The sequence below is a fragment of the Spermophilus citellus genome (assembly GCF_964194105.1).
Source record: "Spermophilus citellus genome assembly, chromosome: 4".
NCBI lineage: Eukaryota > Metazoa > Chordata > Mammalia > Rodentia > Sciuridae > Spermophilus > Spermophilus citellus.
The window spans coordinates 181,658,549-181,685,062 of NC_138185.1; the positions used below are offsets into that span (position 1 = coordinate 181,658,549).

General features: G+C 34.4%; 1 protein-coding gene across 3 annotated transcripts in view; it reads left to right on the forward strand.

Moving 5' to 3' along the window:
- The window catches only part of BAZ1A (bromodomain adjacent to zinc finger domain 1A), a 114,659-nt gene that overhangs the window by 78,875 nt on the left and 9,270 nt on the right, over nt 1-26,514 (forward strand). For all 3 annotated transcript variants that reach the window (XM_081290582.1, XM_081290581.1, XM_081290580.1), the window contains 5 exons: nt 4,656-4,780; nt 8,259-8,858; nt 10,883-11,046; nt 11,740-11,894; nt 13,085-13,233. In XM_081290582.1, coding sequence (XP_081146708.1) covers nt 4,656-4,780; nt 8,259-8,858; nt 10,883-11,046; nt 11,740-11,894; nt 13,085-13,233 — 1,193 coding nt within the window. The remainder of the gene's footprint in view (nt 1-4,655; nt 4,781-8,258; nt 8,859-10,882; nt 11,047-11,739; nt 11,895-13,084; nt 13,234-26,514) is intronic.

The following is a 26,514-nucleotide window of genomic DNA, read 5'->3' on the forward strand; positions in this document are numbered from 1 at the left end:
TGAGCATAAGAAAGTTATGTCCAATTAATTCTACTGTCTTTCCTATTCCCATCCCTCTCCCTTTCCTTCACTCACTTTGTCCAAACCAGTGAACTTCTATTCTACCCCCTACCCTAGCTTATTACATGTTATCATCCACATATCAAAGAAAGAGAACATTTGGCCTTTGGTTTTTTGGGATTGGCTTTTTTCACTTAGCATGATAATCTCCAGTTTCGTTCTTCTTTATGGCTGAGTAATATTCCATTTTGTATATATACCACATTTTCTTTATCCAATCATCTGTTGAAAGGGCATCTAGGTTGGTTCCATAGGTTCACTATTAATATTGATGCTGCTATAAACCTTGATATGGCCACGTCACTGTAGTATGCTGATTTTAAGTCCTTTGGGTATATACTGAAGTATGGTTATATACTAGCTTCAAACTCTTTAGGCTCAATCCTTCTGCTACCTCAGCCTTCTCAGTAGTTGGGACTATAGACATGTGCCATGGCACACAGCTTCTTCAAACAAATATTTATGTCATTTTGCTAGGATTTTTGCATAATTTTAAGTTAGAATGATTTGTGATTTTTCATATTTTGCCTTCAGATTTTGTATCAAAATTATACCCTTACTTTTGATTCCATGGGACTCAAATAGGGATTCCATTCCAAGTTTCCTGAGGAATCTCCATACAGCTTCACCAGATTTCATTCCCACCAGGAATATATAAGTGAACCTTTTCCCCCACATCCTCACCAACATTTATTGTTGTATTCTTGATAATTGCTGTTCTGACTAGAATGAGGCGAAATCTCAGTGTAGTTTTAATTTGCATTTCTGTAATTTCTAGAGATGTTGAACATTTTTTCATATATTTATTGGCCATTCATATTTCTTTTTCTGTGAAGTGCCTGTTTACTTTTTTTGCCCATTTATTTATTGGGGTTTTTTGTTGTTGTTGTTGTTGTTATGTTTTTTGAGTTCTTTGTATATCCTGGAGATTAATGCTCTATCTGATGTACAGGTGGCAAAGATTTTCTCCCATTCTATAGGCTCTCTCTTCATGTTCTTGATTGTTTTCCTTACTGTGAAGAAGCTTTCTAGTTTGATACCATCCCATTTATGGATTTTTGATTTTGTTTCTTTTTTTTTAATCTTTATTTTTATTTACTTATATTTTATGTGGTGCTGAGGATTAAACCCAGGGCCTCACGCATGCGAGGCAAGTGCTCTTGCCTGGGGTTATAGCTCTACCACTGAGCTATAACCCCAGCCCTTGATTTTATTTCTTGTGCTATAGGAGTCTTGTTGAGGAAGTTGGTTCGTAAAGCCAACATGATGGAGAGTTGGGCCTTTGTTTTCTTCTAGTAGGTACAGGATCTCTGGTCTAATGCTTAGGTCCTTGATCCACTTTGAGTTGAGTTTTATGCAGAGTGAGAGATAGGGGTTCAGTTTCATTCTACTACATATGGATTTTCAGTTTTCCCAGCATCATTTGTTGAAGAGGCTATCTTTTCTCTAAGGTATGTTTATGATGCCTTTGTCTAGTATGAGATAACTATATTTATGTGGGTTTGTCTCTGTGTCTTTTATTCTGTTCCATTGGTCTTTTTGCCTGTTTTGGTGCCAATGCCATGCTGTTTTTGTTCTGTATTATAATTTAAGGTCTGGTATTGTGATGCCTCATTTTTCTGGCTAAGGATTGCTTTGGCTATTCTGGGCCTCTTGCTTTTCTAAGTGAATATCATGACTGCTTTTTCTGTTTCTATGAAGGATATCATTGGAATTTTAACAGAAAATTGCATTAAATCTCTATAGTGCTTTTAGTAATATGGCCATTTTGACTGTATTAATTCTGCCTAGTCAAGAACAACTTATGTGATTTAAAAGACACTATCAAGGAAATAAAAGGCAACTTAATGAGGGCTGGGGTTGTGGCTCAGTGGTAGAGTGCTTTCCTCACATGTGTAAGGCACTGGATTTGGTCCTCAGCACCATATAAAAATAAATAAATAAAATAAAATCTATCAACAACTTAAATTTTTTTTAAAAAGAAAATATGTCTTTTTAAAAAAGGCAGCCTATTGAATGAGAGAAAAAAAATTGAAAATTCTATATCTGAAAAGGGACTTGTAGCTAGAATATGTAAAGAATTCTTATAATTCAAAAATAAAAAGACAACAATTTTTTTAATTATACCTTTATTTTATTTATTCATTTTTATGTAGTGCTGAGGATTGAACCCAGTGCCTCGCATATGCTAGGCAAGCACTCTACTACTGAGCTATAATCACATCCCAAGACAAAACAATTTTAAAATGACATGGGATTTGAATAGACATTTGGGTAAAGAAGATATAGATAAGTGCATGAAAACCTGCCCAACATCATTAGCCATCAGGGAAGTGAACATTAAAACCCTAGTACCGGGCTGGGGATGTGGCTCAAGCGGTAGCGCGCTCGCCTGGCATGTGTGCAGCCCGGGTTCGATCCTCAGCACATACAAACAAAGATGTTGTGTCCGCTGATAACTAAAAAAATAAAATAAAAAAAAAAAAACAGTACCACTTTCTTTTTTTTCTCTCCTCTCTCTCTCTTTTTTTTTGGTGGGGAAGTGGGTACTGGGGATTGAACTCAGGGGCACTCAACTACTGAGCCATATCCCCAGCCCTATTTTGTATTTTATTTAGAGACAGGATCTCCCTGAGTTGCTTAGCACCTTGCTTTTTGCTGAGGCTGGCTTTGAACGCATGATCCTCCTGCTGCACCCAGCTCCACAATACTACTTTATTCAAACTGATGGACATCAGGTATTGACAAGGATATGAAGAAATTAGAATTCTCATACATTGCTTATGAGAATATAAAATGGTATAACTGTTTTGGAAAGTAACTGGACAGTTCTTCAAAAGTTAAACCATATTGCTGTGTGTAAATGTTACAGCCATTCTCTTATGTACTCAAGAGAATTAAGAGTATACATTCACTCAAAGATATATACACAAATGTTTATAGCAGCATTATTCTTAACTGAAGAAAGTGGTAACAACTCACATGGCTTTCAGTTGATAAATATATCCATTTATCAACTGAAAGCCATGTGAGTTGTTACCACTCACATGTATATTTCTTCTGTGGTACATCATACAGGAGAATATTATTCAGCAATAAAAAGGAATAGAGTTCCGATAAATGTTGCAATGTAAAGGGGCTGTGAAAATATGCTAAATTAAAGAAGCTAGTCCCAAAATGCCATGTATTGTGTTTCTATTTATATGAAATGTCCAGAATAAGTGAATATATAGAAACAGAAAGCAAATGAGTGCCAGGGACAGTGGAGTAACTATAAATGGATATGGAGGGGTCTTTTTTTTTTTTTTTTTGAATGATGAAAATGATCTGAATTAAATACCGGTTTTCACATCATAAATTATCTCGTTTTATTTTTTATTTTATATTATTTTTTATTTTTTGGTGCTGGGGATTGAATCCAAGGTCTTGCACATGCGTTAAGTTTGTGCTCTATACCATTAAACTATACCCAGTCCATATTTCAGTCTTTTTTTTTTTTTAACCCAGAGGTTCTCTAGCACTGAGCTATACCCCAGCCCTTTTTATTATTATTATTATTTTATTTTGAGGCAGGGTCTCACTAAGTTGCTGATAGTCTTGCTAAGCCTCCTGAGATGCTGGGGTTCTAGGCATGTACCACCACTGTATTTTTTTATACTCATCCAGCCTCACTTATGTATATTATCTCTATCTCCTGAATACATGTGAGCTTGCAAAATCACTCTATGATTTAGAACATAAATGGTGGAATTTATTTCAAGGCCATATAATTTTAGTTTTAATTGAAGCAAAATAGTAGAGTAAATATGAATATCCATATTGTGTTCATTCTGCCTACTTTATAGGAATGTAACTACTTTTCTTCTCCAGTATTTGTCTATATCTCCTTCCTACTCTGAGCTTCCATCACCTCCTAGCCAGCCACCTGCACTATTACAGTGGCTTCTTTACTAGTGTCCCTTCATTTTCTTCTTTACCTGGTTAACTTTACAAATAGCAGCCAAAGTGCTTTCAAATTATATCAATTTCCTTCTCTAAACTCTAGGTTTTTTTCCCATTGCTTTTTGTATAATGCCCTCCAAGGTCAAGCATGATCTAACCCTGCATTTTTCTCATATATATCTTGATTTATTGCTTTTTCACTTACACATTTCTCAAAATTATAAGCTTCGTGACTATGCATATGTGCATATGTTGTTTTTCGGCATGATCTGCAGATTTCCTCTCTTCTGCTGCCCACTACTTCCCCATCCCCCTGGAGTCACAATTTAAATGACACTGTTCAAGCCAGACTCTCTCAATCCTAGATAGATTTGATTCTTCCTGACATGTTTTCTAGCATCTTGAGGTCCTCCTCTTTTGGTACTTAACTACATATTTTAATTTTACATTATGTAATTATCTGTTTTCTCTGCAAGACTATAAACACTTGCGTGTTTACAGTTTTACATTATTCACTACTTCCTAAGCATAATGACTTATACTTTTTAGGCAGACAATATTTTTTTTTAGATATACATGACAGTAGAGTGAGACAATATAATATGAATGGAATTATATATTAATAAGTTTATATCTTTGTTTTTATCTTAAAGGGAGGAAGAAAAGGAAGATTTTGATACTAGCACTGAAAGCAAAGAAATAGAACAAAAGGACCTTGATCAAGATACAGTCACTGAAGATGAAGATGACCTAGGATCACATAAAAAAAGCAGAAGAGGTAATAATATTGAGTTGTTTTTTGTTTTGTTGTTTGTTTGTTTTTAATTTTAAGATAGGTCCTGTTAATTTGCCCATGGTGACCTCAAATTTGCCATTCTCCTGTCTCAAGCTCCTGAGTCATTGGGATTACATGCATGCCTCATACCTGGCAGTAATAAGATTTCTTAAGGACATGCTTGTTTATTTTTAATTGATAAGGTAGTTTATTGATAGAGCTGTTCTGAAATATATATTAGATTCAATTATTTTCATTTGATTCCATGATGTGTGTGTTAAATGCCCATCTTATAGCTCATATTGAGTTGTAAAATGGTAACCATTTTGTTAAAAATGTTCATGTGAAGTCATTAGTATTTTTATGATTATATCTTTATTCAGATGTCACTTATACCATAAGGAAGAAAGACAATATTCCTATCTCTTTAATGGGTCAAGTTTCTCATTATTGCATTTGGCAAGTTTTGCTTAGTTTTTGCATTTACTACTTTATATAAAACCAAATTAAAATTTTTATGCTATAATATATTTTATTCAACATGAATTGAGTGCCTCCTATGTGATAATAGATATAAAGATCAGTAATGTTTGTATTGGAACTTTATTGCTGAGAATGAAAATCTGCTGCTGAAAATAATTTTATAAATTTCTGGATCACAGAGAATACACTGTTTTAAAGCTGTTGATACAAATTACTCATCTAGCCTCACTTAGAGCTCAGTGGTGAAGTGCTTGCCTAATGTGTGGGGCACTGAGTTTGATTCTCAGCACCACATATAAATAAATGAATAAAATAATGAACTACCAACAACTAAATATATATATCTCATTTAATAACATTTTAATGAGGAGCCTTAACTTAATTTTGTGCCTATAATTTGGATGGAATTATACACACACACACACACATATTCTAAATGGTTGGAAAATCTACATATTGGAGACTGACTTCTCTGATTACAATGCAGTTAATTTCAAAATACCAAACAAACTGTATGTGATCAGTTTTAAAATATGAGTAGGACCAGGATTATGGCTCAGTGTTAGAGCACTTCCCTAGCCCATGTGAGGCACTGGTTTCAATCTTCAGCACTATAAATATAAATAAATATAAATAGATAGATAAAAGTTGTATCCAACTATAACTAGAAAATAAAGTATTAAAGAGAACCTAACTTTTTTTAAAAAAAATAAAGGTATTGTGTTCATCTACAGCTAAAAATATTGTGTATATATATACATACACACAGTGAGCAATGAGTCAAAGGAGAAACTATAAGAAAACATTTAAAACTGCTTAATACTGCATATTAGCACTCATTGGATCTTGTCCCTCTACTTAGGAAAAAAAATATAGCTTTTAGTACTAACTTGGGAAGAAGAAACACATCAAGTTAAGCATTTAATAAGTTGGAAATTATAATAAAAGTAGGAATTGATCAAAAATTAAAAACACAGTAAAGAAGAACAATTATACCAAAACTTTGTTCTTTAAAAGAAGGTAAAAAATTTATTTTTAAAAAGAACAGAGGACTTGGGGTTGTAGCTTATTGGTAGAGTGCTTGCCTAACAGGCAGAAGACCGTGGGTTTGATTCCCAGTACTTCAGGGCAAAAAAAGCAAAGGGTTACAATAAATGAAATTAATCCTGAAAAGTAAAGTGTATAACTATAGATAAAATAAAAATTTAACTATAAGGAGGGCCCAGGATGGGCTCAGTGGTAGAATACTTGCCCTTTATATGCAAGGTCGTAGGTCCAATCCCAAGCACCACAAAACAAAAAGAAAATTAAAAAAAAAAAATATATATATATATATATATATAGAGAGAGAGAGAGAGAGAGAGAGAGAGAGACAACATGTAACAGTTTTCTGACAATAAATTTGAAAATGTAGGTTAAAATGAACAAAATCCTAGAAAAATACAAACTATTAAAATGGGTTCATGAAGAAATTTTAAAATGTGAATAAATGGTCCTTGGTCCTTAACCGTTAAAGAACATGAATCATTACTAAAAATCTTACACAAAGAAAACATCAGTTCTAAACTGATGTTATAGGTAAATTCTGCCAAGTTTTAAAGAATCAGATCATACCAAACTTCACAATCTCTTTCATGCATAGAAATAGAAGAAACATTCCCCAAGTATTTACCCAATTTGACAGCAACTGAAACAAGATAGCAACTTAATTCTCCAACATATCATAAAAGTCCAGTTTATCAGGGGACCAGGTTCTTTCATCTTGTCAGTTTTGTCATACTGTGGGTTTTGCTAACAACTTTATGTTCCCAAGTGATTCATCACCTGCTTTCCATTCTAGCTAGTTGGAAAAAGCAAGAGGAAAAGTACAACCCAGAGGTTTCGTGTTTCTACTCCTATCTCCTTGACCAAAAGTTTCTCTTGTAGCCATTCATGCCTGCCCTAGGAAATGTTATCCTTCTTTTGGGTTTTATAGTATCCAGCTAAATATTAATGGTTCTGTTACCTTAATACAATGACTAGTAAATGACAGTTTGTGGGCCATATGTGGCCTGTACCATTATAAGCTAAAAATCTTTAAGTGGTTGAAAAAAATCAAATGAAGAATGATACTTTGTGATAAGTGAAAATTATAAGAAATTCAGATTTCATTGTCCATAAGCAGATTTTATTGAACACAGCCATTCTCATTTATTTACATATCATCAGTTCCTGTTTTTGTTCCACAGTGCCAGAACTGAGTACCTGTGACAAACCATATGACCAAGAAAGCATGAGATACTTGCTAGCCCTCTGTAAAAGTAGTTCATTGAGCCTTTCCTTAGATGGACTGGATGGCTATTAAAGAATAACTAGTATACTCTCAAGTTACAGATTTTGTTTGTTTCATTAGATTTAAATATGTTGATGTTTTACTAACAGTCTACTAGGCTGCTTGGGCTGCTGCAATGAAATACCATAGACTTTGGTCATATAAGTAGCAGAAATTTGTTTTCTCAATTTCTGGAGGCTTGAAGTTCAAAAATCAAGATGCCAGCAGGGTTGCTGTCTGGTAATGCCTCTTCCTTGGCTTGCAAGCAGCACTTTCTCCCTGTGGCTTTTTCTCTACATACCAGAGAGCAACAGCTTAACTACCTATAAGAACACCAATCCTGTTGGATTATGGACCATTCTTTTTTTTTAACATTTATTTAATTTTTATGTGGTGCTGAGGATCGAACCCAGTGCCTCATGCATGCTAGGTGACCACTCTTTCCTCTGAACCACAACCCCAGCCCAATGGCCCCATTCTTATTACATCATTTACCTTAATTACCTCCTTAAAGGCATTAACTGCAAACACAGTCACATTGGGTGTTTGGGCTTCAATATATGAATTCATGAAATTTGAATTAGACATAATTCATTTGATAACACATAATAACTTGGGATAGCTTTTAATCTCATTTTTCTAGTGAAAATTTAAAATATGATAAAGTTAAATGTTATTCAACTGCAGGGAAAAGTGGACAAAATGGATTTAAAGAATTTACAAGGCAAGAAGAGATAAACTGTGTAATGCAAGAGCCTCTTACTGCTGATGAGGAAGAAGCTTTAAAACAGGAACAACAACGGAAAGAGAAAGAGCTCTTAGAAAAAATCCAGAGTGCCATAGCATGTACCAATATTTTTCCCTTGGGTCGAGACCGCATGTATAGGCGATACTGGATTTTCCCTTCTATTCCTGGATTGTTTATTGAAGAAGATTATTCTGGTCTCACTGAAGACATGCTATTGCCTAGACCTTCATCATTTCAGAATAATGTACAGTCTCAAGATCCTCAGGTATCTACTAAAACTGGAGAGCGTTTGATGTCTGAATCTACCTCCAACAACACTGACCAAGGTCCATGTGATGATTCTTCACAGCTGCCAAAACCAGTGCATAAGCCAAATCGGTGGTGCTTTTACAGTTCTTGTGAACAGCTAGACCAGCTTATTGAAGCTCTTAATTCTAGAGGACATAGAGAAAGTGCCTTAAAGGAAACCTTGTTGCAAGAAAAAAGCAGAATATGTGCACAACTTGCCCGTTTTTCAGAAGAGAAATTTCATTTTTCAGGTAAATTTTCTATGAAAACCATTTTTTTCTCCCCCTGATCGCTGGATATTCAAGATTAAATGTTTTCCATTGTATTAAAAGTATATTTAAAACACCTTAACATTTTGACCATGCTTTCAGTATGGGAGTTAAGAGTTTGGAAGTGTATTTCTTTATAGAAACAAGGTTCTTGTACTGAGTGTTCCTGTAGTCTTAGCTACTTGGGAAGCTGAGGCAAGAGGATTACTTGAGCACATGAATTAGAGGCCAGCCCTACAATATAGTGAGATTCCATCTTGCAGAGGACAACAGAAACATGGTTGTCTAAATTTTTGGATTCTATTTGGGTTCTATTTGGATTATAAGAAACTATCTATAGTATGAGAATATTAGTGTTCTTTCTGATCTCATTCCTTAGTCAATAGGCTCTGAATACCCAAGGCTATAAGGCTGCCTTCAGTTTTGGAGATATTATAGTTAACAGTTTTGCTGGGAGCCCAGGGACAGATTCCATTAATGATATCTTCTTTGGAAATTGGGCAGATCAGGTAGTAGCAGCATTTCTTATATGATAGCTGGCTCACTGACAATAGATCAGAAAAGAAGGAATTTTTAGATGTAAGTTTTTATATTAGTAAATGAGATTTTCTAGGTAGAAAACTGCTTAAATTTAAGAATATGTTACCATACCTACTTTAGTTCTTCTCAGGTTTATAGATCATACTTCTTTATATTCCTTGATGTATCATGTAACTTACGTGTATGTTATCATGTAACATACAATTCATTGTTTTTTAGTATATTTACAAATATGCACAACCATCACCACAGTCCTCTTATAGAACATTTCTCTCCTTTCAGAAAGAAGTTTTGTAGATTTTATCTACCACTATGCTATATTTCTCTCCCCTGTCCCCCACCAATCCTCCCTCTGCTCTAGATAAATCTGTCTCTGTAAAATGTCCTGTTCTTGAATTTCCTATGAATCGAATCATATGACATATGGTCTTTTTGTGATTGCATCTTTCACTTAGCACAATATTTCCAAGGTTCATCCGGGATATAGCATGTATTGGAACTTCATTTCTTTTTATCACCAAATAATAATATTCTACAGTTTGTAAATATTGCATTTTACTTATGCATTTGTTAGTTGATAGACATTTAGTTTGTTTCTACCTTTTGGCTGTTATGAAAAATGCTGCTATAAATATTCATGTACATGAATGGGAAAATAAACAAAGAGAGAAATGAATTACAGTAGATGGGGTAGAGAGAGAAGATGTGAGGGAAGGGGAGGGGAGATAGTAGGGGATAGGAAAGGTAGCAGAATACAACAATTACTAATAGGGCATTATGTAAAATTGTAGATGTGTAACCGACATGATTCTGCAATCTGCATTTGGGGTAAAATTGGGAGTTCATAACCCATTTCAATCTAATGTATGAAATATGATATGTCAAGAGCTTTGTAATGTTGTGAACAACCAATAAAAAAAAAGAAAAAAAATATTCATGTACATATTTTGTGTTGACATAGGTTTTCATTTGTCTTGAATTTATACAATAGGAATGGAAATACTGGATTGTTTCCCAAAGTGACTACACTGTTTAATTTTCTCTCCCATAGTGTATGAGGGTTCCAATTTCTCCACTTTTTTCTAACACTTAAAATTATTTGACTTTTTGATTATAGTTATCTTAAGAGGCATGAAATGGTATCTCACTGTAATTTTGACTTGTCTTCCTTTAATGAATAATAATGGTGAATGTCTTCTCATGTGCTTATTGACCATTTATATATCTCAAATATCTACTCAGATCCTTAGCACACCTTTCAATTGGGTTATTTGTCTTTTTGTGGTTGGTTATGAGCTCTTTATTTGTTCTGAATACAGGCCCTCACCAGATACATGATTTGCAAATATTTATTTATCATTTACTTATTTGAGGATTTACAAAGTGCTTCTACATTCACCATCTCAGAATTGTAACAGTCACATTATATTTAAGAAAATCATAAAAAACATTTGATTCTATTTCAGACAAACCTCAAACTGATAGCAAGCATACGTATACTCGGGGAAGATCTTCCAGTACCTATGATCCATCTCAGATGTCTGCAGAAAAGCAACTTGAATTGAGGCTGAGAGATTTTCTTTTGGATATTGAAGACAGAATCTATCAAGGAACTTTAGGATCAATCAAGGTTTGTACCTATTCACATTTTAGTTTATCTAATTTGCTTAGTCCAGATTTTTAATCATATTTGTTGATTATATGTAAAACTTGTGTTTTTAATAAACATCAGGAAAGTATATATCTTTTATGAAGATTAAGTTTATTCCTCTAAATCATAATGTTTATATATGGACACAAATCCTAAGTATATTAAATGACTATCTACTTTCTTAAACAGAATTTAATTAATATAATTTATCTTTTTGATATTTTTAATATTTAAAAAATGTTCAATATTTTAATCAGATGTTGAAATGTGTAAGGATATTTTCTTCTTCCTTGACTAGCTCCTGCCTTCTCTGCTGAGTCTGGTTTGTTTGTTGGTTTCTTTGTTACCTTTTTTAAATCTGTAAGTAATTCTTATTTGATATACCTGTTCTGTTTATGCCTTTGTCATATTCTGTCACTTTTTTGCTCCTAATTTAATGACCAATCCTAAAGTCATTTATGATATTTTTAAACGATAAGGTATTAAAGCTTTTGTGTATGAATGATATGAATTCTATTTTGGCCACTGAGGAACCTTACTTTTATACTCCTTTTTTATTCATAAATCTGTTCTAGAATATCTATAAATTAATTTTATATGTAAATTAAGTTTAATGTCTTTTAGGACCAACATTTCTGTTTTCCAGGTTAGTAAATTTATGTTTTGTTTCAGGTTACAGATAGACACATCTGGAGATCAGCCTTAGAAAGTGGACGATACGAGCTATTAAGTGAGGAAAACAAGGAAAATGGAATAATTAAAACTGTGAATGAAGATGTGGAAGAGATGCAAATTGATGAACAATCAAGGGTCATAGTAAAAGACAGGTACAAAAAGAATTTTTCTAAAGTAACCAATTTTTCCTTGCAATTTTAATTTTAAGGTTTGGGGTTTTTTTTTAAGTAAATGTTTCTTTTCCTTCTTTTAAAAACTTATGAGCACCTTAATATTTCTAATCACTGAAATGACCATTTTTTAAACATCAGGATCTCTATTACTCCACTTTATACTAATACAGCCAAAATACAACTCATTAGAATAAAATATTTTTTTACTTTTTCAAGGTTATTTTGGCTAATATATGCTCTTAAGGAGTTTATTATTTAGAAGGGAATGATGGAGAGACATGAAGCTAGCAATTATAGATCAGGGTAAGGACTCTGATAGAAAGTAAATTCTCGGGGCTGGGGTTGTGGCTCAGCGGTAGAGCACTCGCCTAGCATGTACAAGGTCCTGGGTTTTTTTCCTCAGCACCACATGAAAATAAATAAATAAAAGTATTATGTCCAACTACAACTAAAAACTAAATATTAAAAAAAAGTAAATTCCCAGTACAAATATAGTACATAGTAGGGTAGAGGATTATTTATTTTGGTGGAACATGGAAAGAACTTTGAAGGAAATACTAGAGGAAGGTTCCTGATTGCAAAGCTGAGCTCTGAAGGTGAGGAAGGAAATATTAGACAAGAAAGACCATGGGCAAAGGCTTTGAATGGGTTTGCACTGTTTGTAGCTGCACTGTGGAGATTCATTGTTGAGGGACCAAGTCTGAAGGCTAATGAATTAGTTGAGACAACTATTAGTTTCTCGCCCAGTAGCTGAAGCAAGAGAAATATAAATAAGCTGTTGAAGATACATAGTCTTTAAGGTTTATCACCATCACCTTTCTAAAACCTTTCCCATAAGTCTTCTCTCTTCCACCTTCTCTTCAAATATTTGTCCTCTTATCCTCCTAAATGACTCTGTCCTCCCAATTAGCTTATACCATATCCTTGAAATTATGAAACTTTCTATATAAATATTTGAAAGAATGAGTGGTCTTGAGTTTCGCCTAATCGTGTTTTTATTTTTTTGTAGTTGTACATAAACAGCATGCTTTTATTTTGTTGTTTGTATGTGGTGCTAAGGATTAAACCCAGTGCCGCACACATGCTAAGCAAGTGCTCTGCCACTGAGCTACAGCCCCAGCCCACCTAATAGTGTTTTTAAGTGCCATGAATTCTTTGTTTTATTGTAGACTTTTGGGGATAAAAACAGAAACTCCGAGTACTGTCTCAACTAATGCAAGTACACCACAATCAGTGAGCAATGTGGTACATCATCTGGCAACAGCACTGTTTCAAATAGAACAGGGCATTGAGCGGCGTTTTCTCAAAGCTCCACTTGGTAAGTATCTGTTTTTATTTCAAAATGTGTTATGTCTTAAGTAATTTTGAAATTGCCCTTTAATAGAACTTTATTGGCTGACAATGAAATTGATAGACCAATATGAAAAGCTTGAGATTGCTTTCATTTTAAAAGATAAGTTCTTTCAGGTGAGATTTATTTATTTTTTAATTCTTTATTTATTGGTTCTTTTTAGTTATGCATGGACTATATCTTATACCCCAGTATACAATGTACACAATGGTGAGATTCACTGTAGTATATTTGTACATAAGAAAGTCTTGTCAGATTCATTCCACTGTCTTTCCATTTCCTATCCCACCTCCCTTCCCTTTATTCCCCTTTGTCTATTCCACTGAACTTCTACTTCCCACCCCTTAATGTGGGTTAGCTTCTACATATTAGAGAAAACATTTTGATCTTTGGTTTTCTGGGGTTGAGTTATTTCACATAGCACGATAGTCTCCAGATCCATCCATTTACCAGCAGATGTAATAAAAGTTATTCTTCTTTCTGACTAATACTCCATTGTGTGTGTGTGTGTGTATTCCACATTTTTCATTCTTTCTTTTGGGTACTGGGTATTAAACCCAGGGACATTTAACCACTGAGCCACATCCCAGTCCTGTTTTATATTTTATTTAGAAAGGAGGTCTTGCTGAGTTGCTTAGGGCCTCACTAAGTTGCTGAGGCTGGCTTTGAACTCATGATCCTCCTGCCTGAGCCTCTGGGATCACAGACATGTGCCCCCAGGCCCAGCCATATGCCACATTTTCTTTATCCATTCATCTGCTAAAGAGCACCTAGTTTGACTCCACAGCTTAGCTATGTGAATTATACCACTATAAATACTGATGTGGCTATATCAATGTAGTATGGTGATTTTAAATCCTTTTGATGTATATTGAGGAGTGGGATAACTGAGTCAAAAGATGGTTCCATTCCTAGTATTTTGAGGAATCTTTATACTACTTTCCAGAGTGGTTACACCAGTTGGCAGTCTTACCAACAATGTGTGAGTGTTCCATTTTCCCCACATCGTCACTAACATTTATTGTCAGTTGTATTCTTGATAATTGCCATTCTGGCTAGAGTGAGATAAAATCTCAATGTAGTTTTAATTTGCATTTCTCTAATTGCTAGAAATATTGAACATTTTTTTCATATATTTGTTGAATGTTCATGTTTCTTCTTTTGAAGTGTCTGTTTAGTTCCTTTGCCCACTTATTGACTGTTTTTTGTTTGTTTGTTTGTTTGGTTTTTTTTTTTTTTTTTTTTTTGGTGTTGTCTTTTTGAGTTCTTTGTATATCCTGGAAATTAATACCCTGAGGTTTAAATGGCAAAGATTTCTCCTATTCTGGCTCTCTGTTTGCATTCTTGATTGTTTCCTTTGCTGTGAAGAAGCTTTTTAGTTTGATGCCATCCATTTATTGAATTTTTATTTTACTTCTTGCACTTTAGGAGTCTTGTTAAGGAGGTCAGTTCCTGAACTGACATGTTGGAGTATTGGGCCTGCATCTTCTTCTACTAAGTGCAGGGTTTCTGGTCTAATTCCTGGGTCTTTGATCCACTCTCAGTTGAATTTTGTGCAAGGTGAGAGATAAGGGTTCAATTTCATTCCACTACATGTGGATTTCCAGTTTTCTAGCACCATTTGTTGAAGAGGCTCTCTTTCTCCAATGTATATTTGTGGCACCTTTATCTAATATGAGATAACTGTATCTATTATATGGGTTTGTCTCCATGTCTTCTATTCTGTTCCACAGGTCTTCGGGCCTGTTTTGGTGCCAATACCATGCTGTTTTCATTACTATTTCTCTGTTTTGTACAATTTAATGTTTAGTTTTGTGATGCCTCCTGCTTCATGTTTTCTCGCCAAGGATTGCTTTGGCTATTCTGGGCTTTTTATTTTTTCAGATGAATTTCATGACTGCTTTTTCTGTTTCTGTATAGAACATCATTCAAATTTGATGGGCATTGCATTGAATCTGTAAATTGCTTTTGGTAGTACAGCCATTTTGACAATATTAATTTTGCCTACCTAAGAACATGGGAGGTCTTTCCATCTTCTAAGGTCTTCTTTGCTTTCTTTCTTTAGAGTTCTGTAGTTTTCATTGTAGAGGTCCTTCACCTCTTTTGTTAGGTTGATTCCCAAGTATTTTATTTTCTTTGAGTTTATTGTGAATGGGATATTTTTCTTAATTTTTCTTTCAGCTGATTCATCATTGGTGTATAGGAATGCAATTGATTTATGGATGTTAATCTTGTATCCTGCTACTTGACTGAATTCATTTATGAGTTCTAGAAGTTTTCTGGGTCTTCTAGATATTGGATCATATTGTTGGCAAACAGAAATAGTTCGAGCTCTTCCTATTTGTCTTCCTTCCTTCCTTCCTTTCCTTTATTTTTTCCCGTTCTTTCTTTCCTTTCTTTTCTTTCTATAATTGCTCTGTCCAGAGTCTCAAGGACTATGTTGAATAGAAATGGTGAAAGTGGGCCACCCCTGAGTTGTTCTTGTTTTTAGAGGGAATGCTTTCAGTTTTTCTCTGTTCAGAATGATGTTGGCCTTGGGTTTGTCATATATAGCTTTTATAATTTTGAGGTATGTTCCTTTTATTCCTAATTTTTCTAGTGTTTTAAACATGAATAGATGCAGTATTTTTGTGTTTTTATGCATCTATTGAGATAATCATATGAACTTGTCTTTAAGTCTATTTATGTGATGATTTACCTTTATTGATTTCCATATATTGAACCAACCTTGCATCCCTGGGATGAATCCCACTTAATTATGGTGCTCTATCTTTTCAGTGTGTTTTTGTATGCAGTTTGCCAGTATTTTGCATCTGTGTTCATCAAGATATTGATGTGGGGATTTATTTTTTAAATATTACTTAATTACTTTTTCTGATTCATTTAAAAGCATTTAGTGAATCTCATATTTTAATCTCATCTTTTGTAAAGTTTCATTGAAAGAAAATGACTAGGGCTGAAGATGTGGCTCAAGCGGTAGCGCACTTGCCTGGCATGTGCGGGGCGCTGGGTTCGATCCTCAGCACCACATAAAAAAAATATAAAGATGTTGTGTCCACCGAAAACTAAAGAATAATAAATATTTTAAAAATTCTCTCTCTCTCGGGAAATGAATTACAGTAGATGGGGTAGAGAGAGAAGATGGGAGGGGAGGGGAGGGGGGATAGTAGAGGATAGGAAAGGTAGCAGAATACAACAGTCACTAATATGGCAGTATGTAAAAATGTGGATGTGTAACCAGTGCGATTCTGCAATCTGTATTTGGGGTAAAAATGGGAGTTCATAACTCACTTGATTCTAATGTATGAAATATGATATGTCAAGAGCTTTGTAATGTTGTGAACAACCAATAAAAAAAGAAAAAATCTGAACATTATAAATGTTACTTAAGAATAAAATACTATTTTAGGGGCTGGGGATGTGGCTCAAGCGGTAGCGCGCTGGCCTGGCATGCGTGCGGCCCGGGTTCGATCCTCAGCACCACATACAAAGATGTTGTGTCTGCCGAGAACTAAAAAATAAATGTTAAAAATTCTCTCTCTCCTCTCACTCTCTCTTAAAAAAAAAAAAAACTTTAAAAAAAAATAAAAATAAAATACTATTTTAGCACAAAATGTAATATAGATTCACTGCAGACAATTTAGAAATGCAAATAAGCATCAAGATTAAAATAAAATAATTTGCAATCTTTCCACTTCAAAAAAAATTCTCTCTCTCTCTCCTTCTCTCAAAAAAAAAAAAAAAAGAAAGAAAGAAAATGACTAAAACCTGTGACTAGCCAGACCTTGAATAATCAAAATTATGCCTATTTTTTATAGTGACTTTAAATATCACCATTTGGGGTAGGATATAAAAGAATCACAGACTCAAGCACTGTATAAATGTTAAATCAGAAATACCAAGTGTTATCCAGGTGCAGTGGCACACATCTGTAATCCCAGAAGCTCAGGAGACTGAGATAGGAGGATCTCGAGTTCAGAGCCAGCTTCATCAAAAGCAAGGCACTAAGCAACTCAGTGAAACCCTGTCTCCAAATAAAATAAAAAATAGGGCTGGGATGTGTCTCAACAGTGGAGTGCTCCTAAGTTCAACCCCTAGTACCCACTCCTCCCCAAAAAGGAAGAAATACCAAGTGTTACAGAAACAGATAAGAAAATGCTCTATAAATTATGGTTAGATAGGGATTGGGGTTTTGGCTCAGAGTGCTTGCCTAGCACATGTGAGGCACTGGGTTCAATCCTCAGCACCACATTAAATAAATAAATAAAGTTGTTGTGTCCATCTACCACTAAAACTTTTTTTTAAATTATGGTTAGATAATAGAAATAACACTATCTCTATCCTTTTTGGCAATTTATGAAATTAATAGGATTTAAGGGACCAGTCTAAGAATCTAATCATCATGTCTTTGGGAAAATAGCAGTTTCAAGTTTCAAATTAATTTTAATCAGAACTGCTTCTACTTCCATGTTGTCTTTTTGAGATGTTAAATTTATGATTCAGCATGGGATCCTAGAAAGAATTTTTTTAAACCACATTTGTTGGTCTCATATTGAAAGAGCAATTTGAATAGATGAAAATTAATCATAAATAATTACTGTTATTTTATAGAGTAAGAACAAAGTTTTCATAATTACTATCAGCAATTTTGGAATAAAAATAATCATGGAGAAACAAACTAAATTTGTTAAAAAAAGGATAAATAATCAAACATGGATGGAAGTACAAACCATATATCAATAGTAACTCTGAATGTTAATGGCTTAAACTCTCCTGGTATCATGGATTAAAAAAACAAATCCAACAATATGCTGCCTCCAGGAGACACATCTGATTGGAAAAGACATACACAGGCTGAAGGTGAAAGCATGGGAAAAAATATACCACGCACACGGTCCTCGTAAGCAAGCAGGGGTGGCCATCCTCATATCGAATAAAATCGACTTCAACACTAAGTTAATCAAAAGGGATAAAGAAGGAGATTATATACTGGTAAAAGGAACCATTCACCAACAAGACATAACAATTATCAATATTTATGCACCGAATAATGGTGCTGCGACATTCATAAAACAAATTCTCCTCAAGTTCAAGAATCAAATAGACCACAACACAATAATTATGGGTGACTTCAACACACCTCTCTCACCATTGGACAGATCCTCCAAACAAAAGTTGAATAAAGAAACTATAGAACTCAATATCACAATCAATAACCTAGACTTAACTGACATATATAGAATATATCAACCATCATCAAATGGATATACTTTTTTCTCAGCAGCACATGGATCCTTCTCAAAAATAGACCGTATATTATGCCATAGGGCAACCCTCAGTAAATATAAAGGGGTGGAGATAATACCTTGCATTTTATCTGATCATAATGGAATGAAACTGGAAATCAATGATAAAAGAAGGAAGGAAAAATCCTACATCACATGGAAAATGAACAATATGTTACTGAATGATCAATGGGTTACAGAAGACATAAAGGAGGAAATCAAAAAATTCTTAGAGATAAATGAAAATACAGACACAACATATCGGAATCTATGGGACACAATGAAAGCAGTTTTAAGAGGAAAATTCATCGCCTGGTGGTCATTCCTCAAAAAAAGAAAAAACCAACAAATAAATGAGCTCACACTTCATCTCAAAGCCCTATAAAAGAGCAAAACAACAGCAAATGTAGCAGAAGGCAAGAAATAATTAAAATCAGAGCAGAAATCAATGAAATTGAAACAAAAGAAACTATTGAAAAAATTAACAAAACTAAAAGTTGGTTCTTCGAAAAAATAAATAAGATCAACAGACCTTTAGCCATGCTAACAAAGAGAAGAAGAGAGAGAACTCAAATTACTAACATACGGGATGAAAAAGGCAATATCACAACAGATGCTACAGAAATACAGAAGACAATTAGAAATTACTTTGAAAACCTATATTCCAATAAAATAGAAGATAGTGAAGACATCGATAAATTTGTTAAGTCATATGATTTGCCCAGACTGAGTCAGGAGGATACACACAATTTGAACAGACCAATATCAATGGATGAAATTGAAGAAGCCATCAAAAGACTACCAACCAAGAATAGCCCAGGACCGGATGGGTATACAGCGGAGTTTATAAAAAACCTTTAAAGAAGAATTAATACCAATACTTTTCAAGTTATTTCAGGAAATAGAAAAAGAGGGAGCTCTTCCAAATTCATTCTATGAGGCCAACATCACCCTGATTCTGAAACCAGACAAAGACACCTCAAAGAAAGAAAACTACAGACCAATATCTCTAATGAACCTAGATGCAAAAATCCTCAATAAAATTCTGGTGAATCGAATACAAAAACACATCAAAAAAATTGTGCACCATGATCAAGTAGGATTCATCCCTGGGATGCAAGGATGGTTCAATATACGGAAATCAATAAATGTTATTCATCACATCAATAGACTTAAAGATAAGAACCATATGATCATCTCGATAGACGCAGAAAAAGCATTCGACAAAGTACAGCATCCCTTTATGTTCAAAACATTAGAAAAACTAGGGATAACAGGAACTTACCTTGACATTGTAAAAGCTATCTATGCTAAGCCTCAGGCTAGCATCATTCTGAATGGAGAAAAGTTGAAGGCATTCCCTCTAAAATCTGGAACAAGACAGTGATGCCCTCTATCACCACTTCTATTCAATATAGTTCTCGAAACACTGGCCAGAGCAATTAGACAGACGAAAGAAATTAAAGGCATAAAAATAGGAAAAGAAGAACTTAAATTATCACTATTTGCAGATGACATGATTCTATACCTAAAAGACCCAAAAGGGTCTACAAAGAAACTACTAGAACTAATAAATGAATTCAGCAAAGTGGCAGGATATAAAATCAACACGCATAAATCAAAGGCATTTGTATATCAGCGACAAAACTTCTGAAATGGAAATGAGGAAAAACACTCCATTCACAATATCCTCAAAAAAAAATAAACTACTTGGGAATCAATCTAACAAAAGAGGTGAAAGATTTATACAATGAAAACTACAGAACCCTAAAGAGAGAAGTAGAAGATCTTAGAAGATGGAAAAATATACCCTGTTCATGGATAGGCAGAACTAACATCATCAAAATGGCGATATTACCAAAAGTTCTCTATAGGTTTAATGCAATGCCAATCAAAATCCCAACGGCATTTCTTGTAGAAATAGATAAAGCAATCATGAAATTCATATGGAAAAATAAAAGACCCAGAATAGCAAAAGCAATTCTAAACAGGAAGTGTGAATCAGGCGGTATAGCGATACCAGATTTCAAACTATATTACAGAGCAATAGTGACAAAAACAGCATGGTACTGGTACCAAAACAGGCAGGTGGACCAATGGTATAGAATAGAGGACACAGAGACTAATCCACAAAGTTACAACTATCTTATATTTGATAAAGGGGCTAAAAGCATGCAATGGAGGAAGGATAGCATCTTCAACAAATGGTGCTGGGAAAACTGGAAATCCATATGCAACAAAATGAAACTGAATCCCTTTCTCTCGCCATGCACAAAAGTTAACTCAAAATGGATCAAGGAGCTTGATATCAAATCAGAGACTCTGCGTCTGATAGAAGAAAAAGTTGGCTCCGATCTACATATTGTGGGGTCGGGCTCCAAATTCCTTAATAGGACACCCATAGCACAAGAGTTAATAACAAGAATCAACAAATGGGACTTACTTAAACTAAAAAGTTTTTTCTCAGCAAGAGAAACAATAAGAGAGGTAAATAGGGAGCCTACATCCTGGGAACAAATTTTTACTCCTCACACTTCAGATAGAGCCCTAATATCCAGAGTATACAAAGAACTCAAAAAATTAGACAATAAGATAACAAATCACCCAATCAACAAATGGGCCAAGGACCTGAACAGACACTTCTCAGGGGAGGATATACAATCAATCAACAAGTACATGAAAAAATGCTCACCATCTCTAGCAGTCAGAGAAATGTAAATCAAAACCACCCTAAGATACCATCTCACTCCAGTAAGATTGGCAGCCACTATGAAGTCAAACAACAACAAGTGCTGGCGAGGATGTGGGGAAAAGGGTACACTTGTACATTGCTGGTGGGACTGCAAATTGGTGCGGCCAATTTGGAAAGCAGTTTGGAGATTCCTGGGAAAGATGGGAATGGAACCACCATTTGACCCTGCTATTGCCCTTCTCGGACTATTCACTGAGGACCTTAAAAGAGCGCACTATAGGGATACGGCTGCATCGATGTTCATAGCAGCACAATTCACAATAGCTAGACTGTGGAACCAACCCAGATGCCCTTCAATAGATGAATGGATAATGGATAAAAAAAATGTGGCATCTATACACAATGGAGTACTATGCAGCAATAAAATATGACAAAATCATAGAATTTGCAGGGAAATGGATGGCACTAGAGCAGTTTATGCTTAGTGAAGCTAGCCAATCCCTAAAAAACAAATACCAAATGTCTTCTTTGATATAATGAGAGCAACTATGAACAGAGCAGGGAGGAAGAGCAGGAAGAAAAGATTAACATTAAACAGAGACATGAGATGGGAGGGAAAGGGAGAGAAAAGGGAAATTGCATGGAAATGAAGGGAGACCCTCATTGCTATACAAAATTACATATAAGAGGTTGTGAGGGGAATGGGAAAATAAACAAGGAGAGAAATGAATTACAGTAGATGGGGTAGAGAGAGATGATGGGAGGGGAGGGGAGGGGGGATAGTAGGGGATAGGAAAGGTAGCAGAATACAACAATTACTAATAGGGCATTATGTAAAATTGTGGATGTGTAACCGACATGATTCTGCAATCTGCATTTGGGGTAAAATTGGGGGTTCATAACCCACTTCAATCTAATGTATGAAATATGATATGTCAAGAGCTTTGTAATATTGTGAACAACCAATAAAAAAAATAAATTAAAAAAAAAGAAAAAAAAAACAAGAAAGAGCAATTTGAATAAATGAAAATTAATCATAAATAATTACTGTTATTTTATAGAGTAAGAACAAAGTTTTCATAATTACTATCAGCAATTTTGGAATATGAATATTTTCATAAAATATTTATTTTCAAATTGAAGAGTTTGTGGCCAGTAAACCTATTTATATGTTTTGTAAATTAATTCTACCATTTATGAGCTTAAATAACTCAGTTATCACATTGAAAATAGCAGTTGTGAGAGATAAAATATGATCACCGCTCATAAAGGTATTAGAGTTTGTATTTGCTATATCATTCTTCTTTCCTAGGCTTTACTATTTCTTAGTATTTTCTTGGTCTAAATCCAATTATGTATACAGAGAATCCCTGTTTTATTTTTTATACCATATGTGAATATATAGTTACCTCAATTAAAATTACAGTTAAGCTGGGCATGGTGACACATGCCTATAATCCCAGTGACTTTGAAGACCAAAGGCAGGAGGATTGCAAATTCAAGGCCAGCCTCAGTAACTTAGAGATGCTGTCTCGAAAAAATAAATAAATAAATAAATTATGATTATTTATAAATCATGGAGCTCTCATAAATGTAAAATTATACTACTACAGATTAACCTGTGATTCTAGTAGGGTCAGGGATGCGGCACAATTTAGATGGTTTTCCCCCTTTTGAAATTGCCATCAAAATTGTTTATAAATTAGGGCTGGTGGTACATGACTATAATCTGAGCAACTCAGTAGGCTGAGACAGAGGATCACAAGTTGGAGCTCAGCCTGAGCAACTTGGAACCTGTAAATAATATTTAAAAAGAGCTGGGGATGTATCCCAGTGGTAGAATACCCTAGGTTCAATCCCCAGTACTTACAGTGCCAAAAAATACTATTAAGTTCAAAGGAAAATACCAAAATAGTTGTTTATTGTGTCTATATTTTCCTGTGTACATCTTAGTAAATATTTGGACAAAGAAAAAATTTGATAATGGGAATTGTTGCAACTTGTACCTTGTATGTTATATGAGAGCCACAGTATTCCAAGATAGGTTATGCTGAGTAGTTTTAAACTTTCGTTTCATCCTGAGAGATAAAAAAGAAACCATTTTAATTTGGGATCTTTAAAAAAAAAAAAGTGACATGGGAAGAGTTGAGCTTACCTTAATTTGGTGGTGTTGGTCAAAGTCATATTGATTATTTATAATATGGTGTTGCCTTCTGTGCTGCTCCATAGAAGGTTAATAGAATAACTGATTGTCTCTAGCTCTTTACACAAGGCCTTTGAAAGGTCTGTTTTGAATGGGACATATTTGAAATAAAGTAATCAAGAATATCCTTAATCTGGGGAGAGAATAGAAGGTTCTACTTTATAAATGTTTGAGAGAATACATATTGAAATTCTCCTGATAATATTTTGGCAGAGCAAATTAATCATGGTAGGAATTTTCCTTATTAAGCTTCAGAGATTATTTTGTCTTCTTAAGGTAGCAAGTAAAAAACAAAAATTCTGCTTATGTTCTTCCTTCCCTAATGTATCTCATCTATTCTAGCGATTAATCACATTGATATTAATAAACTTTTTATAATTGGGGCAAGCTAATCATGTTTCAGTTAATTGTTTTAGGTAAGGTATAACTAATTGTTTATTTAGGCTGGTAATTTCATCATTTATAAAGTCATGCTTATGGTTAAACCCTTAAGCTATGGGAAAAAAATCCTCAATAACTTTATTAATTTGAAACTAGGTAACAGAAATTAATAAAGATCAAAAGGGAGATAGAAAATCTAGTGTGACGGATGGTAAATTTTTTTAAAGAAATTTATGTTTTTGTCTTTTTAGAGAATTATGATTTTACTTTCTACGTTGCTGATTATTAATATGAATATTTAGCTTTTGAAGGAAAATCTTGAATTTGATTTTTTTTTGGAAGGGAATGAGCTGAGGGGTAGTCTTACATTAAAAACAGTATCTTCCAAATATTTTTCTCTCTAATTTCACACCTAGGCTAATCTAAACTCTTAAATTAGCTTGTACAAGATGAATCTTGATATACTTAGCAATTAGCCAAGAGAATGGAAAACTGTGGAACTTTTGTTTATTTCACATGAAGTTTTTATTCGCCGCTTTTTTTTTTCTTTTACTGGCATAGAGAGACATATGGCAAGAGTTGTTTTGTACCTTAAAGAAAACTTTATGGAATGATAACATTTCTATGCAGAGGCTGTTGAATACTATGAAATCTCCTAGTGTAATCTTTAAGTACTATGTAAAAATAGGAAAATGTGCTTATCTACCATGGATTATAATAAACATGTGTTGGAGTCAGAGGGATAAGAATTGGGACTTGAGCTACAACTGGTTTAATTTTCTGAGTTTGATCAAAACTCAATAGGTTGGACTGTGGATGTAACTGCATGGTAGGAATGCTTATGTAGTAATTCCTAGTACCACCAAAAAAAAAAAAAAAAGACACTTCAGTGTTTTGTCACCACTGACTTCCAAGATTGCAAAAGTTTTTTTTTAATAAGTTGTCCATTCTTTGAGCTGGGGCTACAGCTCAGTGGTAGAGTGCTTGCCTGGTGTGTGTGAGGCACTGAATTTGATCCTTAGCACCACGTAAATATAAATAAATAAAATAAAGGTATAAAAAAATTCTGATTTATCCAGAAAGACTTCTTCATGATCTCTGAACTAGCAATTCTTGCTGCTTCCTTCCTTGGAAGTCCCACTTTGGCCAGAGCTTTTCATGAAATTTTAGAATAAAAGTTAATTTTGTGCTTTGTAGAAAGCACAAAATGAGAAGGCAGAAATATATCATGCATTTAAATGAATTATACTCTCTAATGGTAAAGACAGGCTAAAAATTAAAGGTAGAGACTAGGTTAAATACAAAATTCAACTGGTTTATATCCTGTCTATAAAAGGTATACCTAGGGGCTATTGATGTAGCTTAGTGTTAGAACAGTCGTATAGCTTGGGTAAGGTCCTGGGTTTAATCCACCATAAGACACACACACCCGTAAAACAAAAGGACATAGGAAGACAGAGAAAAATATTATGTGGATTACATGCATTTGTACTTAATTCCCACTTGATTAATATTTTAGCTTTGAAGAGCCATTTTACTTGTCCATTCAGTTTTTCCTACTTCCATTGAATTATTAATCTCAATTACTAAAAAAAGAAGTTCTATCTGATTGTTTTCTATTACCATATTAAAGAGCAAACCCAAGGGCTTGCACATACTAGGCCAAGCATTCACCACTGACCTGCATCCTCAGCCCTTTTTGTTTTGAGATAGGGTCTCATTAAGTTGCACAGGCTGGCTTTGAACATTCAATCCTCTTGAATCAGCCTCCCAAGTGGCTGGATTTGCAGGCATGCACCACCTTACCAGCATCCTTTGTGGAGTTTTTTCATTTGTTTTGAAAGTAGTTTTTTGATAAATTGTTTTATTTATTTATTTATTTTATGGTACTGAGAATTGAACACAGAGGCTCATACATGGTAGGCAAGCACTCTACCACTGAGCTACATCCCTAGCCCCCTTGTGAGTTTTGACTGTTAACTCTCATTCCTCAGAATTTGATCTGTGGAAATTTTTTCGGAGAGAATTTACAGAAGTCTGTATACTTGTTTCTGACATTCACCTGGCCACTTTATAACTACAATTAGACAATTAATTGTGGCTTTTTTTTTTTTTGTCAGATGTTAAGCCTATTAAACGGTTTCTTTATAGTTACAAATTCTCAGATTAGATTTATTTCTCCTAGCTACCCTTTTCTTTCTGTGTGGCACTCTTATGACCTGAGTCTTGAAAGAGGAACGGGTAGCCTTCTAGGGTTCTAGCTTTCTAGAGAGAGATCTACTGCCTTGGATGGGCCCTAGGTTTCATGTTCTTTCTCTACCCAATAATCAAATGGGAGTTGGGTCCACTAGTGTTGGCAGGTCTGTTGCCTTACAGTTTTAACTCATTGCGTATCTCTTCACCTTCCCCGCTATACTGAAAATTCTTTGAAGATAAGACAATAGAATAAACTTGTTAAAAGTGCTGCACATAGGGAGAACTGGATAATGCAGGAGTAATGTTAGTAATAGTAATATTTACTCTGGCAGGTACTTTACATGTCTTATGTGTTATCTCATTTGATGTGTCCAATAACCCTCTGAGGTAAATACTATCCACATATTTTAACTATTAGAGGGTTGAGTAACTTACCACACATGAGAAAACCAGTGCTCACTTCAGAGTAGACTGACTCCAGAGCCTGCATT